The 19,391-nt window shown below is 35.3% G+C and overlaps 1 protein-coding gene across 2 annotated transcripts in view; it reads left to right on the forward strand.

Moving 5' to 3' along the window:
* Positions 1 to 2,222: 2,222 nt before the first annotated feature.
* LOC149549712 (serine/threonine protein kinase HRR25-like) overlaps positions 2,223 to 19,391 on the forward strand; it is a 32,575-nt gene continuing 15,406 nt past the window's right edge. Inside the window, exons 1-12 of one of the 2 annotated variants that reach the window (XM_089792994.1) lie at positions 2,223 to 2,847; positions 3,394 to 3,434; positions 4,488 to 4,566; positions 4,702 to 4,850; positions 5,032 to 5,127; positions 14,025 to 14,095; positions 14,227 to 14,288; positions 14,474 to 14,537; positions 14,640 to 14,724; positions 14,878 to 15,004; positions 15,150 to 15,229; positions 15,341 to 15,401. In XM_089792994.1, the coding sequence (XP_089649120.1) occupies positions 2,772 to 2,847; positions 3,394 to 3,434; positions 4,488 to 4,566; positions 4,702 to 4,850; positions 5,032 to 5,127; positions 14,025 to 14,095; positions 14,227 to 14,288; positions 14,474 to 14,537; positions 14,640 to 14,724; positions 14,878 to 15,004; positions 15,150 to 15,229; positions 15,341 to 15,401 (991 nt within the window). In that variant the 5' untranslated portion in view covers positions 2,223 to 2,771. The remainder of the gene's footprint in view (positions 2,848 to 3,393; positions 3,435 to 4,487; positions 4,567 to 4,701; positions 4,851 to 5,031; positions 5,128 to 14,024; positions 14,096 to 14,226; positions 14,289 to 14,473; positions 14,538 to 14,639; positions 14,725 to 14,877; positions 15,005 to 15,149; positions 15,230 to 15,340; positions 15,402 to 19,391) is intronic. The other variant, XM_089792996.1, reaches the window with a different exon arrangement.

Below are 19,391 nucleotides of genomic sequence, written 5' to 3' on the forward strand. Positions count from 1 at the left end.
TAATTCAAAATTGTTATTGATATAATTTACTTTAAGCAAAAATTAAATGATATCTTAGGGAAAGTATGCAAGAATTATAGAAGAGTATATGAATATTTCAAATGTAAAGAAATTAGGTTTCCAAGAGTGCAGCCTTGAATATTTGTATCTTAGATTACAAACGTCTAAATATTGACCGTCCATCTTCTATAAGTTGAAACACAAGAACATACCCAATAGAGCTTCTTGGTCATGGATTTGGAGCTCTAAATTTGCAAAAAGTCAAGATTCTATCATGACACAAGAATGACTAAATGTGATTAAGGATAAACCAAATGCACGAGTTTCCCAAAAGTGGCTTTTTCACCCTAAATGTGACTATATCTATGAAACAGATAGTAAAAAATATGAATAAAGCTAAAAAATGGGTAGAAAATTTGGGAGCAAGCCTCATGGTGAGTGCCATAAAATAGAGTGGTAAATAGTAGATTTGCACAAACAACACCACACTTCAATAAAATGTTAGATTATTAGTCCATGATGTCAAAGGAACTAACAAGAGTGCCCTATTGCTCTCTATCTAGAACAAGAATGAATTAGATCCTTGAGATACTCTTAGATATTGCATACCCATGATCAGTGACAATGGATTATAGAATGAGAGATTCAAATTGATAAAATGAAATAGCAATGCACCTAAGATGAGCCAATCAAGATTGAATTAATTGGATCTATCATGCAATTGAAGTGTTTGCTAATTATCTAAATGTAAAGTGCACAATTAAGCTAAGATGTGTATTCAATTCTACAACATGTACTTAGAATGCAAGAGTGTGGATCAAATGAACTCAAAATTCATTCCTTTTATAGAAAATGAGAGGAGATGAACAACCAAGATTGATTCTTAATGACTATTTAGGACTAGACACTAGTTGATCCATGCGTGTTAACTCTTATTGGTCCATTCACATTTGACTTCTAATTTAGGAGATTTTATTAATTTGTTTTAATTAATTACTTTAGCTAAGAAAATTAATGAGATTGATCTAATCAAATAGGCTAAGGCAATTAATGAGGATTGTTGATTGATTAATGACAATTTGATGCTTGATAAGATATGATGAATTATGTGATTGATCAGAAAATTGCACCAACATAATTAAGGAGTAGGTCCTGACTTATGGCTAATAGGGCTTCTAGTTAGACTAACCCACTTTAGGGTGATTACACATATTAACTCTATGACTGTTGAAACTTCAACACCTACCCATACTGTCATATAAAATAACCATTTGGTCATGTGATCTCTTTATCATAAATAGATTGAATGATGGTGAACATTATTGCTTGAAATAAATAGTCTACAATCATAAAAGGCCACCAAGGTGCTCACTAAGGTGCCAATATAAAAGGATTGCTTGCAATTATTGAAATTGCGCCACCTCACACTTAGCATTGAGATCTATAATAACAAGGTAGTGTTAGGTAATTAGAAACTAGAAAAAATAAGTGATGGAGGTGCTAGCATTAGCGATTGATAACACTAGAATTCTTTGCTATATTTTCTAGGTAGATTGTTTTATAATTTTTGCATCAACATTTTGTATCACACTCTATGATCCATCATCAAGTTTCCTTAATAGATTGTGGAAAACTACTATCTACAACATTAGAATTGCTAACTTGTTATTAATGACATAGACAAATAATCAAACAGAGGGTCAAGTGGAAATTTAAGTTCTATATTAAACTAGTTAAACATAAAGTCATAACAAGTGGAACACTAATAAGTCATAAGACTTGTCAAACAACATATTATAAAATTTAACCATATCATCTTTTTACACAAAATAAAATTAAAAATCAAATGACAATAATTCTTTCCCCTAATATATGTAACAAGAAATAAATATGTAAACATACTTGGATATTGTGGTAAAGGCCCAAAAAAATAAAATAAAAGAAAGAACAACCAAAATAACAACTATTAATCGCGATCAAGACAATTACTGTTTTTCACTGACCACTTTGAATGAGTTTCTGCGTGCAGTATCTAAAAAATCTTGAAGGTAATAGGGAAACAATTTACTTTTTGGGGTTTGATAATAAAAGCAGAAAACAAAACCAAAGACGGCTATTAATCATGATTAAGACGATCAGGCTACTCACTTCTCACTTTTTACGATTGATCTTGTCGAACAAGAAAAAATCTAAATATTGACGAGTGACCCACACTCAAAAATACCGACGGATTTTAAAGCAAGCAGGTCTATGGCAGTCAAATGGGTTTCAACTACCACTGGAGTAAAGAGAGTGAGAATGGCAATTTTCATGTTCCTATCACAGAATTGAAGATACAAGCTGTGAGCAACACGACTGCAGAAGCTCACATCAAAAACCGAAATAATAAAGTTGCTTATTGGTGATGATTGGAATATTTTTGACCAAATGTGCGTTATGAAATGCAGATTATTTTGGGGTTAAAGTCACGCTAGCTGTAAATCTCTGAAACGGGTGTATGTGAACTGGCTCAAAATATCGTTTACACTAGTGGGTCATCATTATCTTTGAGGATTTTCTTTGGGTTTGTGTAAAATACAGTTAGTACAATATTTCATCTGTAAATGGGCAATGTATGCTCTTTAGTCTTATGGGTTATACCTTGCAAGCCTTAAAAGGACTCACTGGAGAAAATTAAAACAAAATGAAGGCATAGTGATTGGATCCATATTGGATTGGAGTCGGAGAACTTAAGTCTAAAGTTTTATAGCACATTAGTGGTTGAGGCACTCATGGAACCGAAGGTAGGGGAGAAATACAGACTTGGGCGCAAAATTGGCAGTGGTTCATTTGGCGAAATATATCTTGGTATGTTCTTCTTTGTTTGGGTGCCACCCCCTTTCATTTGCAAGGGGAAAGTTCATTTGTTGTCTGTATCTTTCTCAACCCAATGCGACAATATAATTGAGGATTTGAAGAGTATTCTTGGGTGCCCTTATTATTATCATGTTATTCTTACCTTCATTTTTTCAGTGGCGGGATCTCTGAACTGTTGATATAGGATTGTGTATTTTCTTGTATTTCTACAAATTTGTAGATGTTAGATGTTTGCTTATTGAGTTTAGCCTGTACGAAAAATATAATGGGGGCCTGGATTATTACTGTAGGGGCCAAAGCAGTGTTAGGTTTTATATTTCTGCCAGATCCAGGCTGTTATGTCGAAACTCAGGGCTTTTTGCAGTGAAACTAGGCGTTTTAACCTTTAGCTAACATTTCTTCTCATATTTCTTGGCTTGGGCTGAATGTTCATTTTTTGAAAAAGAAGCAGCGATTTCGCAGTTAGGGCAGGACCTATCGATCGCTTAGTATCATGTATTTTCTTTCCTGACTATTATTCCTTTCGGTGTTCTTCAGGAACCAACATTTTGACAAATGAGGAAGTTGGCATTAAACTGGTAAGTTCACTCCGTGAAAAAAGCACAGTAGATAAAAAGGTGCAGGGTTGATAAGCTCTCCAAATTTGTTGGATCTTCAAACTGCAAAATGGCTATTTACATACGCGAGCGATTGTTTTACACATAATTGATAATTCTTTTACAATAGTAGATATTACTGGTTGCTATCCACAGTCTTGAATTGGTCTGGTTTTGTAAAAGCTGTGAATGGTATGAGTATGTTTCTTTGACAAAGGTGCTTCAATGGCTTATAATTGAGTGCTTGTTTTTCTCTTTTCCAATGCTCATTATTGATATTATTGCTTCAACAGTTCACATACTCATTATCGATGTTAGCTTTCTTTTCTTTTCCAGATCCATACCATTGAATTTATTTGGTTCTAGACTTTGTTCAGCAGTATCTGCAATAAGTAGTGACTAGCATGGGGAACATTGTTTGTCAAATATGCTGCAACGGTTCATAGTTTCTTACTGAAATTGCTAGTAATTTATTGTCTGCATGGGGAAAAAAATGAAGCAGGGTAGTGTAAGTTCTCTTTATCATACTGTCCACAGGCTATGCTTTTATTGTGAGGAGGAGAGCTTGAAAGTGCGAATAAAATGTTAGAGAACTGAAATCTTTCGTACCTTGCTGCCATGTCTGATCTGGTGAAAAGTGCATTTTGTACGAGATTGCACCCTTGTATAGAAATTTGAAACAAGGGCAATGTCTTATATGTTTTGTTTTTAAAAATAAGCTTCAAATGTATGAATTAAGGTTTCAAACATTACAGACTGATAAAACTTGTTGAAGTTAACCTAACTGAGCTATAAAATTCAACTAATGATTGAGTAAACTTACTTTATGCTTATCCGCTCTTCTACTCTCCAAAAATGATATTCTATTTTATTTTTGTTAACTTCTGTTCCTGTCTCCGTTTTAATCCACAGAGTACATGACATTTAGGAGATTCTTTTTAATTATTTAACTAGTGGAAGAAGCATTGTGCCTTGTGTATTTTGATATCAATTTTCTATTTGTGCATATATCTAATGGTTTATGCTGTCAAACAGGAAAGTGTGAAGACTAAGCATCCTCAGCTATTGTACGAGTCCAAAGTGTACAGAATGCTGCAAGGTGGAGGAGTAGAAGGTAAACAATAGAAACATTGGTTGTCTGACTAGCTGACAATTAACTGATTTCTTAAGGTATTTCTATTGTTTTTGCTTGGAATTTTCAATTTTATTTTTTGGTCTATTTGCTCTAATTATAGCTCTGTTTGAGCAGGTGGAGTACCAAATATAAGATGGTTTGGTGTTGAAGGTGATTACAATGTTATGGTACTTGATCTACTTGGGCCAAGCCTTGAAGACTTATTTAATTACTGCAATAGAAAGCTCTCATTGAAGACTGTATTGATGCTTGCTGATCAGCTAGTGGGTAACTTTTTCCCTGGTGTCTTGAATGCCGGTCAAAATACCGAGTGAAAATTTACATTAAACATTTTTTTATCTTGGTTAAACTATCTACGAGACTGAAAAACTTTTGAAAATTTGATATGATACTGTGATATTTGCACAATAGAAATGATTATTTTTTGGTTATTGTTGTCATCAGATTAAAAGGATTGAATATGTCCACAGCAAGAATTTCCTTCATCGAGACATAAAGCCTGACAATTTTCTCATGGGTCTTGGACGGAAGGCAAATCAGGTTTATTTAATGTAACTTTGAAATTCTCCTTAATTATAAATGCTTGCATTTAGACTAAGGGTCCCTTTGGTTCCTGGAAGATGACAGGAATTGGCTTTTTCAAAACCTGGATTTGAAAATTTGTGCGTTTGTTTCAAAATTTGCAAAATGGAATTAGCATACAGGACTTCCAATTTTGCCTCAAAACCAGGTTTTCCAACTTCCTAAAAATAGTAGGAATTGAAAATCAAAACCTGGTTTTGTTTTTTAAGTAGTGTAAAAACAATAAATTGGACTACTTTTTGAAATTTGCCTTCAACTCCAAGCTTATGCATAAAAATGTGTCTTCACACACATCTTCCGAGTGAAACAAACAGTTTCAGTAAAATCCCAAAAATCGGAATGAAGATATACAAAACCTTGATTTGGCTAAACCAAGGTTTGTAGAAATTCAGGTTTTTTAAATTCCACAAACCAAACGGACCCTAAATTCAATATCATTGAGGGATTAGGTATGTGCATAGAAGGAGTTTACTTTGCTGATATATAAAGGCAAGTTTCTCACCAGCCGTGGATGGAAATCAAATTATGTTAATATAGTGCATCTTTGAGATTCATCTCAGCTATAAATTTATAATTTATGAATACTCGCATTTGGACCAAATTTGATATAATTTAAAGCTATCAACAACGCAAAGGCAGATGGACTACCTAGTTTATCGTTTATTACAATCTTAAATTACATTAATTCTGTTGCAAGCAGGCCACAAATGTAATCTATTTTAGACTGTTTTCTCTGAACTGGAAGTAGCATATGAATAACAAAAAATAATATATAACTTAAAAATGTGCCCCTATATTAAAAGTTCAAAAAACATTAGTTGTAATTTGTAGCTAACATCTAAGTTGTGAAAATGGAATTAGGGATGGGTATAGGTATGCAAGTATGGTATAGTTAGGATGCTTTTTTTTTTTGGGTTGGGTATGTTCATACAAATAGGTCATAAAATCATACATATATGCATATTTGCAGCCAAAAATAAGGAATTAAAGTTCAGAATACCAGCATATGTTGAACAAAACTATGATAATTAATACAAATTTAAAATACAGTATACTAATATACTTAATATATCTATGCATGAAACTAAAATGTTATAAATATAAATAAAGCTGTAGTGGAACATATTTGAAAATTATTAGCTCCACAAAGTTTCTTAATTGGGGGATAGGTTTTTAGAAGGGGGAAAAAGGGCCTAGATTGGGGATGGCAGGGGAATGACGGTGGAGCTTTGAGAGGGCGGTGATATCGATATACATGGAGTACTTGAAAAAAATAGTTTAAGAAAAAGCTATAAAAATAAGAACTGCAAATGAAACTTTAGCAAATGAGTAAGACTTAAAAAGACAACTAAACTTTGAAGTGGATAATACATATGTAACATTGATAGAATCCAAAATTTATATTATATTCGAGATTTCATAATGATTACAATGAGCACACTAATATCATATAACAAAATTGAGTGACACAGGGCTTCTAATCATTCTCCAGTCGCCTCATTACTAGAACTGTTGGAAGCGGGCTCCTCCAAAGTAATACCAACCAGCCTACCCTATAGCATCCTCATTAAATTGTGTTAGCTCCTTTGGCTTTACATCCCATTATGTTGGATTCCTGGTATATAAGTGTCTTGCGGTCAGTGAGACACAACAGACTATGTACAACCACAAGCTTCTCTACTCTCCTAGAGGTAGGCCTGTTCCTCTTAAGAGAGTGGTTGAAGCTATCATTGGATGAGTTCCTCTCAACAATAGAAGATTAGAAACTTGAGAGAATGAAATTCCTAACTCAAATTTGTAGTTTTGTGTGACAAGCTTCCAACAAGTGAATCTAATGAATGCTTCAGCCCCTGATTGGTGATTCTCACCATGAAGAATGTTGATTGGAAAATATATGCCTTATAGAGACGATTTAGGGCTCCATAATGATCCCTCCAAGAACATAAGATTTCTCTTGATTGTCCAAGAATCTTCTTGGAATGTGTTCAGACTTCAACTCCAGACATGAAACTGAGATGTAGCTTAGGTCACTGTTGACTGGGTGCAATTAAATCCCTCTATGCCAACAAACTCTATCAATAAATCCTAGTCATTCTACCTTTTGAGCTATGTTGTCCAACATTAGTGAAGAAGGTATATATATCGCTCCTACGATGAATCCCTTTGATTTCTTCTTCTTGACCTGTATAGGATCTCCTCCTCGACTTGTTAGCATTACATGCTGTCATCGATGTCAGCATGATATTTGACAATGTGTTGTGGTCATTGATGATGAAGGTGATTGAAGAACAACTGTGATGATTGGATTATGAAGATAATTGAGTGCAGTTGATAGGGGTGATTACTATCTGTTGTATTGAAGGAGAGAACATTGCATGAAGGGAGTTGCAAATATGGAAGGAGAGAACATTGCATGAAGGAGTTGAATGATATTGAAGGAGAGAAGATTGCATGGAAGAAGCTGCAGATATGGAAGGAGAGAACATTGCATGAAAGTATTTACTAAAATGGAAGGAAAGAACATTGCATTATATGGAAAAAAGAAAACATTGAATGGGAGGAATAACAGATATGGAAGATGTGGAAGGAAAAAACATTGCTTTCCTTTCTCCTGGAGTGGGATGTAACAATGGAGTTAGATGCTTGGAGATGAGATGACATTAGAATAGAGGTGATGCTGTTTCTGAAACATTCTAGTCTTTGCAGAGTTGTAGTGAGAATTAGCAAAAGAGTATGTTTTACATAGACTCAAAGAATGCTCCCTGTTCCTCTGTGTTAGAGAATTTTATCTTGTGGTGCCAGTTTTGAGCACTTTGTGTTTGATCTGTGTATATTACACTACTATCTTTTTATGTCCTTGGTGTTGGAGCTAATATGGTTGGTATATGTAGTTGGCTGGTAGTTTGGTTGTTTGTTAGAGTTGGTTTGGAAAATGCTTTGCATTTCTCTGCACCAATGTTTTAGGTGCTACCGCTTGGAGGACATGTTTATAACATTTGTGCTGTGTCTTAGTTCAATATTTAGAAGTTGTTGTTGCCCGTAAGCAGTGATAGTGATGATCAGTGTATGATTGACTCTTCGAAGTGAAATGTTTTAATTAGACATGTGTCAGTATGATTTTGAAGAAGATAGATGGATTTGTGAATGCCTTTGGATGTTCAAGGAAAGTTACAGATTTGTAGTAGAAATAGTGGGTGGTGATAACATTATGAAGTGGTTGCTTGAGGCACAAATTCAAGGACAACTTCATAGTTGGAGATTTGTTGGAGGCAATTTGCTAAAGGCTTCTTCATATTGATTCATATGTTCATGCACCTTGCTCAATGATAGTGACTCTCCTTTGCAAGTCTTGTATCTTGCTTGGAGATTGTGTGTCTCAACCTGCAAGTCCTCTTGTATCTTTCCATAGGCCAATGCGTATTAGTCTACAAGTTAAGGGAGCAGTATGCTTCCTTTGCAGTGAGCCTAAAACAAACATTGTACTAATTGTTTCATATATTGTGAGTTTCTTACTGTGGTTTTTCCCTTCTTGGGTTTTCCACTTAAATTTGGGGTTCTATTGTGCATGGTGCTCATTGCTTTATCTTCTTTATGCCGCTATTCACAATAAGGATTTGAATTAAAAGGTTAAGTGATTGATTCAAGGCTGGTTCACCCCACTTGTACTTTTGAGGTGTGTTCAACATTACACTTCTACGTAAATATCATAATCTCTACTATGCATTGGGTCTGTGGGTTGAGATGATGAGGATCAGATGGGGTGCAAGTTGATTATTGCAGATATAGCAAAATATAAAGTGATCAATAAAATCACTTGAGAAATGAGTTGGTAGGGGCTATGTCCTACCAAGAGTTTTCCGGCTGCTACATTAGCCAAATGCCAAATGAATAAAATCTTTGATGTTCCTAAAACTATAGGAAAGCCCATATATACACATGGCAAGGTCAGTTAAGGTTAAATTGCCTAAACAGATGGGTCAACCTTAGGGCAGACTCTCTTATTTATTTATTAAAAAACTCAAAATGAAGTCGGCCCAGTTTTTATTTTATTTTAAATTTTAAATGTTTTCATTTATTTTAATTTTAATCATTTATTGGAGCCATCTCACTAGGAAACATGATTATCACAGACAATAATTGAATAGCCAGAGTTGTAGTCAACAAATTCGGTCCATGGCAATTCCACCACAAAATTTGGTCCTATGTCATAATTGTCCTATTCATCTTGGCCTCTGTAAGTTATGTTCACTTAACACAAATGATGCCAACCTTTATAGGAGCATACATGTTTTGGATGCTTGCATTCACCTCAACATTTTGCATGGGTGTAACTCTACCAGGCTTTTGCTTGCATCACTTGGGATTCAATGCATAGGTAGCCACATGCAAATGGATTGTTGAGCTTCTCCCATCTCTGATGAATATTTGGCAAGATGTGCTCATTGTAGAATGTTGATGGAGGGTCCTCTTACATGAACAAAACAGTAGTAATGAACATATTATAAAGTTAGAGAATTTAGTACATGCATGGATGGAAGTGGTACAATATGCAATGAGGAAACCTTTGTTATAAAGACAAAGATGAAACCTTGGGACAAACAAAGATTATGACTAGTGTCTTTGTTCTAAACTTCTATGATATGAGGCACAAATGTAAGCAAATCAAGCAAAGCTTAAGTATACAAGTGTGAATAGGATCCAATAGGAAACTGGTTAGGGAATACATTATGTTCATACTTATAACCCCCTTAACTCTAACATGGGGAGTGCAAAAAAACACACAAAGATGTAAGATGGGTCCTAGCTCCAAGGCCAATTTTAGGTACCCTTGTACAAACATCTGATAAGTGAATTGAAGGAGAAGAATCCATAGGAAAACTTTACTGTTTAAAAGGGGGAAGAGACACAAACAAAAATGCACAAGTGAAAGAAGTTGGATTCAACATGGTCCTGCAAGGACTACTTCTATCACAAATGTAAGATTAATGTTCACCATATATGAGAGAAATTTATACCCAGCTACAACATATAGTCTCTTGCAGTGAGTGGACCCTTGACAAAAGATGGTGACAAAAATACAAGAGTGTCAAACAACATTCTGCCCCTTGGGAACTGACAAAATCGAGTAGAGACGTAGGATGCCTTTTCATGAAGGAAAAAAGAGAATGATGTAGTTGTCTTTGAACTTTGCACAAGCATCACGATGACAATGTGGCAACATGCAACAATCAGATTAGGTACACACCTAATAAGGGCCATGTGGAGAAAAATTAAGTACTAGATCCAAGGACGATGATGGTGTGACAACGACTGAGAAGGGGCCGTTCAAAGAGGGTAGAAGTGTCCTCAATTTTGTCCTCCTAGTCTACAGATGGGAATGAAAATACAAAACTGCAATATCTTTCAAGCACTCATTGCAATGTACAAATTTGGGTGAACATGACGTACATCTTGTGAAGAATTACTTAAGCAACACGAAATGGAGAATATGTGATCTCAATTTATGCCATACAATTATCCCATGATTATAATGTGTCCACACAAGATGGTAAAATATAAGCACCTGAAGATGAATCTATCAATTGTGGAATATTACTTGAAGCAACAAGAAATGGAGAATATGTGATCTCAATTTATGCCATACAATTATCCCATGATTATAATGTGTCCATACAAGATGTTAGAATATAAGCACTTGAAGATGAATGTATCAATTGTGGAATGCAGGAATCTTTAGCTTTAGGACAGTGACTCAAAGGTAAAGAAAATGAACTCTATGATTCAGGAGCCATAGAGGCCAAAGAATCAATGAACGTATTTCTAGGAGGAGCATCAGGGGAAACCATAGTTTGCAAACTCTCCAAGTACTCTTAGAGTTGCCGAGTACTCTCAAGTTTTTTGGCTGGGCGAGTACTCTCAAGTTTAACTCTCGTGTATTCATAGATGTTAAAAAACATAGGTGAACATGTTGATGTAGGGATGCATTTTTCACATCATTTTAGTGCTATAAAACTATACATTTTCTCTATTGAAATGTCAATTACTAATTTAATACATTTTATAATTGTATTCTACAAAAAATATATGTTTCTTTAAGAGATTTTAAATTTTAGTACTTTTTGAGATGCCGAGTTTTCCCGGAGTTTTGTTAAGAATATGCCGAGTTCTTTCTGAGTTGAAAATTTCGGGCTTGCTGAGCACTCTCCGAGTCTGAGTCTGTAAACTATGGGTGAAACATCAATGCCATCACAATTATTAAAGCCTAGGAAATAATCAAGCTTCCCTTCTATATGATCCTCTTGGTAGGTTATCATAATCATCAAGGCGTACAAGGCTTCCCCTAAAAGAATCATTTGAGAATGGAGGGATGTGGATCTCTGAAGATCCCACAAATTTTGTTTAAATAATCTGTAGGCACTCAATATATGAGATGGAACACAGTGTCAAAATCAACATTGCTACTGGTCAATCCCAGGACTTGATTATTCTTGTTTATTCATACTATCTATTGATTAGTTGTACGTGGTTCAAGGACATATACACAGAAATGAGGAATGAGATGAAGCCAGTGGAGATGTTTCAGTTTGCAATATTTATAGTTCTGTTTTTCAAATTGATTACAAAAGGATGATTTGAAAACCCTATGATTTTACAATGAACACTCGTATACACATTATAGATCAAAACATGTAAAATTGGAATAACAAATGAATCCATATTTTGCAAAATATTTTAAGTACAAGTGAAAACCAAACAATTGAGTTGAACCGAAATATGTATGCACAGCTTTCCAATGGCTGTTTGTTTATGCCTGCCAATGCCAATAGTACCAGTTCCCCAAGCTTGCTTCAGCATGCCTCTCAATTTCTTTTGAAAAAAGGAAACATGCATTTATTGGGCAGAGTTGTTTGTTTAAGGGGAGTGGCGTGGTTGCAAATCATAGTCACTTGGCATGGAAGTGGCTAAGGAATCCCCTTTCCCACATGATCAGAGGCTTCAACCCTCCTATGTACACAATGCACTAGTGGTGCTTCAACTGGATCTACTTATGCTAAAACTAGACAAGATAGTGTCTAAGCTGCTGCTCTAACTTCTGCTAATCTTAGTGCTTGGTTCCAACGTGAGGTAGGCCTCAACAAAACATGTTGATTCATTTGTCGTAACCAATGATGTCAAGAATGCATACAAGGAACCTCAGCGAAAAAAAAATAGATTTCTGCCTTTTGTGCCAAATGATGCAGGAGTTTGCAGAAGAAAATTTTGTTTAGAGGTTGACTGTGCATTAATGGAAGATTAAAAAATGGCACAGCAATGGATTGAAAGTGTACAAATCCATACAGCTGAATGCATTTTTGACTTCTTTTTTAATGAATTCCCCAAAATAGCTTGCAAAATAAATGACTCATGCAAACTTAAGTATATAAGTGTGAGTTCTTGATAGGAACTAGTTAGGAGGAAATAAATCATGTTCACACCAACGTAGTACTTAGAGTTGGAAAACAACGTGCTTGTTGGAGAACATAACCCCCCACAATAATATACCTCTGCTCCAGCCCATGGGGCCCTCCCGCCCACCATTTATTAGGATTTTGGCCCTTTGTATGAAGCATCTTTATGATATATCTCATGTTTCAGTGTCTTGTTCATTATGTAGTGCAGGGTGGCTGCTATTTCTCTTAGTCTGAGGCTCCACGGGCCCTCTGTTTATTGTCAGCTACCTTGATTATCAATTTGTCACAGATGTTTTACTTAATATTCACTTGATTAAAACCATGATTGTCAATTTGTGTCAGATAGCTCACTTGATATTTATCATCATTTTCAGTGTTATACCAGAACCATACTTGAAAACTGTTTTCATGACATTCAGTAAGAGCACACAGTGAAAATATTTAATCTAACATCAATATAATTGTAAAGTCATAATTAAATGGCTTTGCTATGCTAGATAAATTGTGTCTTATACTTTTTCTTTGGCTGTAGTATTGTTATAGAGTCTTATCCTAATATTCTAGATTCTAGAAGGGACACTGCTATACTAAAGTCAAAATCCTGTACAAAATCATATCTAGGGTGATAGGTACCAGAAAGATCAATAGATGGCAAAAAGCTACAAAGGATAATACCTGTGAGAACTATTTACTACATAGAGCCGTATATAAACTGTCAGCACCAATAGGGAAACAGCAACAAGATAAACATAGGAAATGCCATTGCAAGAACACAGCACCCTAAAACCATTAACCTGTTCTTAGTCAACACACAGGAGAAACTATTAGAAATTATGCAGTCCACACCCTGGAATACTTTGGCAACTGGCAATGGTTCACTGCTTGTTGCCAATTCTATTTGCCACATCTTTACCTGAAACAGGGACCACCTCTGCCGTGACTGGAGAAATAGAAGACATCTCCATATCAGGAAGCCAAAAGGATCAATTGACTCTGCCCATTGAGCCACTCTAGACAATGTTTTATTAGCAATGGCCGGAAGAAAGTACCATCTCGTTACTTCCAGAATCCCATTATGATGACAAATTATCAAGTCTTTATTGATCCATCCCTGTCGAGTGTCTTAAAATCCACCACTGACACCTTATGTTTAGCCTCTACAGCTGTAAAATTTCCAGAAACTTGAAGCGACAGAGCCAAATGATGGTCTACAGTTAAATAAGGCAATATATAGTATAATAGTATAAATGGAGTTACTTGGGAATAACCAGTCTAGTGTAGTCCGGTGCTTCAGACACATATAGCCCCAAATAATGAGCTTTGGCCCAAAATGATCTCTGATTTTATTTTTATGACATAGTTTAGTTGATAGTTCTGATGTTGTGTAATTGCTTATCTTTACAGGTTTACATGATTGATTTTGGACTTGCAAAAAAGTATCGTGAACCTACAACTCATAAGCACATCCCATACAGGCATGTAAATGTTAAGATTTTGGCTGTCAAGAAGCAGAAAATAAATCATGAGCAAATTACTGTAAAGATCATTTGTGTTTTTTCCTTGTATTTTTAGAGAAAAGTCTTAAACTTGTGTCTTGTATTTCTAGGGAAAACAAAAATCTCACTGGCACTGCACGGTATGCTAGTATCAATACACATCTTGGGATTGGTGAGTGAAACCTTGTATGGCATTATTGATGATGAATGGGGATGTATTTGCTCCTTCACAAGGACCATTGCATCGTTGCACTTATTTTTTGGCATAGTTGTAGCTACTTGATTAGTGAGTACATATAAAGACAAGATGTATTTATGTTTCATGGCATCATATTTATGCTTATCCATCTTATTCAGAGCAAGGCAGGAGAGATGATCTAGAGTCCTTGGGATACATGCTGATGTACTTCTTAAGAGGGAGGTAGGTTTATACATCACATGATTGTACCTTTGTGATTACTAGTTTTGAAACCTTTTGTGTCTGTCGTTCTATACATTGTAGCTTATATGTCGCATGTATCAGCCTTCCATGGCAGGGATTGAAGGCTGGGACTAAAAAGCAAAAGTATGAGAAAATAAGTGAGAAAAAGATGTCGACTCCAATTGAGGTATTGCTTTCATACCAATACAATATATCTCTAATATGTATCACCATGCACATCATTGCGATATTTTCTGGAGAAGTTTATTTCAATCAAGTTTCGTAGAGAAAATGTATATAACTTTTGTAAATAATATGGCTTTCTTACTGTTTGGACAAGACATTGTGCAAATCTTACCCCAAGGAATTTGCATCATATTTCCATTATTGCCGGTCTCTGCGATTTGATGACAAGCCAGATTATGCTTATCTGAAAGTTTTGTTTCGTGAACTCTTCATTCGTGAAGGTAAGGATGATACAGATGAAGATATATTCCATTTGCTACTTAAGATATTTCATACAAGAAATATTATAATTTCAGATCCATTAATTTTTTTTGACAGCTTCTTCTTTCGCTTAAGTTCATAAAGATGCTTATTTCTTGCATCCAGGTTTTCAGTTTGATTATGTATTTGACTGGACTATTTTGAAGTATCAACAAACCCAAAGTGCCGCAGATCCTCGTCCCCATGTAAGTTTTGCAAATCATTATTTTTCATGCAGATCTTGCTTTCTGTATCTGGTACTGTAGCAGAGGGTTTTTGCCATGACTAAATCAAAATGGTGTATTCTATGGCATCAGTCTGCACTTGTAGCTGGAAAATTTGGTACAGGAGCTAGTGGTACTCCAGAAAGGGTTTCAGGTTGGTTTGTTAGTGATACTCCTATTTTTCTTTTGCATCTATGTACTATGTCCTATATTACATTTTGATTTTATCGTTCATTCTTTCTTGAAGTACCTGTGTCAGACTCAAGAGAATCATATATATGAAAAAGTAAAATTATAATGGTCTTGAACTTTGAAAACTCAATCTTTATTACTATAAGTCAGAAACTCTCTCCGGTTGCTCTTTAAGGAAATCTCTGTACAGAAACATTTACAAAACTCTAGGAATTTTACCTTGAATGTTTGTCCTCACAGATCCAAAGAAAGGCATATCAACATGCTTATCAAAGTTTCAACCTTGTTTTATTATATTACAACTCTGGAGACCATTAACTTTTGACTTTTAAATTTTTAATAGAACTCTTCAATATGGGAAAAATAATCTGTTTTTTCTGTCACTAAATCCACTATGGGGGTATAGTATGCCGGTATGGAATTTTCTTCCGAGGTTCTGGGTATGTTGGGGTACATCCACACAAAACACACACACACACACACACAAATAAATAAGGGTTACCTCATAAAGTAACAAGTGGATTTAGGGTTTCCTCATCAAGTAACAAGTGGATTTAGAGTTACTTGGGTATGTAGTGAAATCAATATGAAATGTTTCGGAGGGAGATGCTGCAGTAAGGGTTCCCTCATCAAGTACCTCACCCCAAGTTGGTTTTCATGTGAGCTAAGGGGCTGAATGACTCAGAGACTCAACCTGTGTCCTTGGGACTGGCTGAGATGGACAGTCTCCCTGCACTCTATCATGCTTTTCCATTGCATTCCTAATTTGCTTAGCTGATGGAATTAAGCTATGAAATGAATCCATATGAATTTATGTTATTTTGTTTTCAGTGGGGATTATCTATGATCATAATGTTTGTTATTCATTAATTACAATTCTCATGAAGTTTAAGTACAATTTTTAGTTGTTGAATACTATTTGTAAGTAAATTATATTGTTGGTGTTGGAATTGTTATTTTGGACAAAAATTCAGGTATATTACCAAAATGGGACATTACAATCTGATAAATCTGAGTGTAAGACTTGGTTATGATGGAGGTGAAGGTTGTAATGGATGTAAACAATGTTGTTTAAAAAATTAAAAATTAACCTTCATAGGATCACTCTAGACATACTCCAACTATGCCATATCTATGAAACATTGCATGTTTGGTCTGAGACCCAAAAAATGATTGTTGGAAGCTTTGGAAACCTACCTGCTGCACATTCTCAAATGAGAAGAAAATGAAAAAGAATTCAAGTTCATTGTTCCATGTTGGCAAAAGAGATCTAAAAGAAAAAACTAAAACCTTAAGTAGCTCTTACTTGGTTGTAATGCCATCCATATATCTTGCTCAAAGACAACTCTTGCAAAGTTCAAGATCTAGATTTTGGAGGTGATTATTGCCATATTATGAAAATTTTCTTTAATCTGTTGTATGTCTATCTAGAGCCTACTCGAAACCTCCTTATTCCCCTTTAAATTGTTGGTGTGAATTAATATTGGTATATACATTTTAATTAAGCTAACTTAGGATAATGCATTGCATAGTATTTTGCGTACAAGAAATTTAGGAGTTTGCATCTATATTTGCATATGGTGTAGGAGAAATTCCACTTTAGGTGGTGATGGTTATCACATTCCACTTTATGTATGAGATCCACCTTTAGTGCACATATTACATTATCATCCTCTGCATGTTGCACATACTTCACTGTATGATTGAGGATGATCCACCTTTGGTTGACATGTGATTCCACCTTGTATGGGTAATAACTTATCTACTCCTTATCATTGTCTCTTATTGCCTTGCCAATATAAGCAAACATATATACATTGTAAATCCTTCTAGTTGAATTAATCAATCCATCAGTTATGGTATTGTAGTCATTGCAATGTCCATTATTAATAAGATAAGATAAGATAATAATATTAATCCAACAAAAGACCACAAAAGGTCTATGGGACTGAGAATTTACAACAGGACAACTGACAACAGCAGGAGCACCAAACGATGTCCAAGAAAAGTGAACAACAATAAACAAGAAGACGAGAGAGGCACAGAGAGAGGCCAAGACAAAGACTAGGAGTCCTTCCTTGGCAAAAAGAAATCAGTCACAGAAGGATAAGACTGCGAGTGGACAGGAGCCCTGATTGGTCTCTGTGAGCTCGAGGAGGAGATAATATCATTCTAGCATCTTGTTGCAACTGTCCTTCCATTTTCTTGTGGAAGTTATCTTGGCCTTTCATTTGATCATGGGGGTGTTGCAAGGTCACCTAAAACCCTAACATGGTACTAGAGCATTCAAAGCGTGAAGACTTCTCAAGAGTAGCAAATAATGATCTATTCAATTGTGAGTGCAGAATAAGGCTATTTGGACATTGCCATTGCGTAACCTATTTGGAGAGAATTTTGGTACAATTTGGAGTTTTGCATTTTGTGACTTTCTATTGCAGTTCAAAATTGGAGCTTGCTAATGCAAACCAGATGCCGACATCACATGGGAAGGTTCAAAATGTTGAGTTTAGAACCAGAAATCAAGAATAACAACATAACATAAAATGAAGAACAGAGACACCAAGATTACCCTAGGAAAACCCTCCTTCTCAGGGGAAAAACCCAGTCACACCGAGAAAAGTCACTTTATTGAATAATGGATGAATATGAATGCAAATCTCAAAAATGTGAGTCTGCAAGCTTGAATGAACACTGTACTGATTTCCTTTTACAGTAATGGATGAATATGAATGCAAATGTCACAAATGTGAGTCTGCAGACTTGAATGAACACTATACTGATTTCCTTTTATTGAATAATGGATGAATATGAATGCAAATCTCACAAATGTGAGTCTGCAAGCTTGAATGAACACTATACTGATTTCTTTTTACAGTAATGTAGACTCAAAATGCATACTCACAGACTGCAAAGTGTCTTTATACAGTACTGACAACATGCACAGCATTACTCATCTACAGACTACAGATGATGAATAACACATACAAAAGTCTACAGACAACTCCTCACAATCTGCAACAGATACATGCACCAATGAATAAAACAAGACCTCTGCAATGATCGCATCCACAGAACAATAGTCTCAGAAACAATGCTACAATAGGTTCAAATGATACTGTATTCTGCAATAAGTAATATTCAATATCTAACGAAAGACATCACATACGTTCATCAAAGTTGAGAGAACCATAAATATTTGTACACCCTTGTAAAAATGGAGTAACTAGTAATATACATGTTATGAACTCTAACTCCCGAGATGCATGAACTGATGACAGTTGTCAAATAATTGCCGCTACATATTCTCATGTTTGTGATGTTTCAATGCCAATGAACACTGACACCAAGGACATGGCCCTTCACATAGATGAGCAGTTCCATATCAAAACCATGGCACAGTCAGGTCCAACAAGATACAATAAGGAAGACAATAAGGAAGATAGACACATGGAATGAAGTTCAATGAACCAACAACAGTAATAAAAGAGCCATTCCATCTTCTCATACCTGACAGAACCAATTTATATGCAGCATATGAACAATCTTTAATGACGGAAGAGATCTCTGAGTCTCTTTCAAATAATTGAAAACAAAACTGAAGTAACTCCCATGGGAGGTGAAAGAACGTCTGTTACAAGTCTGTGTTGAATTCCATAGAGTCAACTATAATTCTTGAAGCCATTATGAAGTTCAACGACCTCATGAACGGTCATCACACAAAGCATGGCAGCATAATGAAAACAAAACCGATGAACAATAAATATGAACTCTGTTGAATGACTCGATGTTACCCCGCAATGCCATGCCACACAAAGAAATCATGACCCACCTTGGCACATAATCAATTACACAACATGCTGACTCAGCAGAGAGAACAGTAGAGAGAATACTAAGAAGCAGTGCCAGTTCATTACCGCTGATTAATATAATGACCACAACTCTCAAAAAATAG

This window comes from Cupressus sempervirens, chromosome 7, assembly GCF_028749045.1.
Source record: "Cupressus sempervirens isolate cs-2001-9-10 chromosome 7, ASM2874904v1, whole genome shotgun sequence".
In the NCBI taxonomy this organism is placed as follows: Eukaryota; Viridiplantae; Streptophyta; class Pinopsida; order Cupressales; family Cupressaceae; genus Cupressus; species Cupressus sempervirens.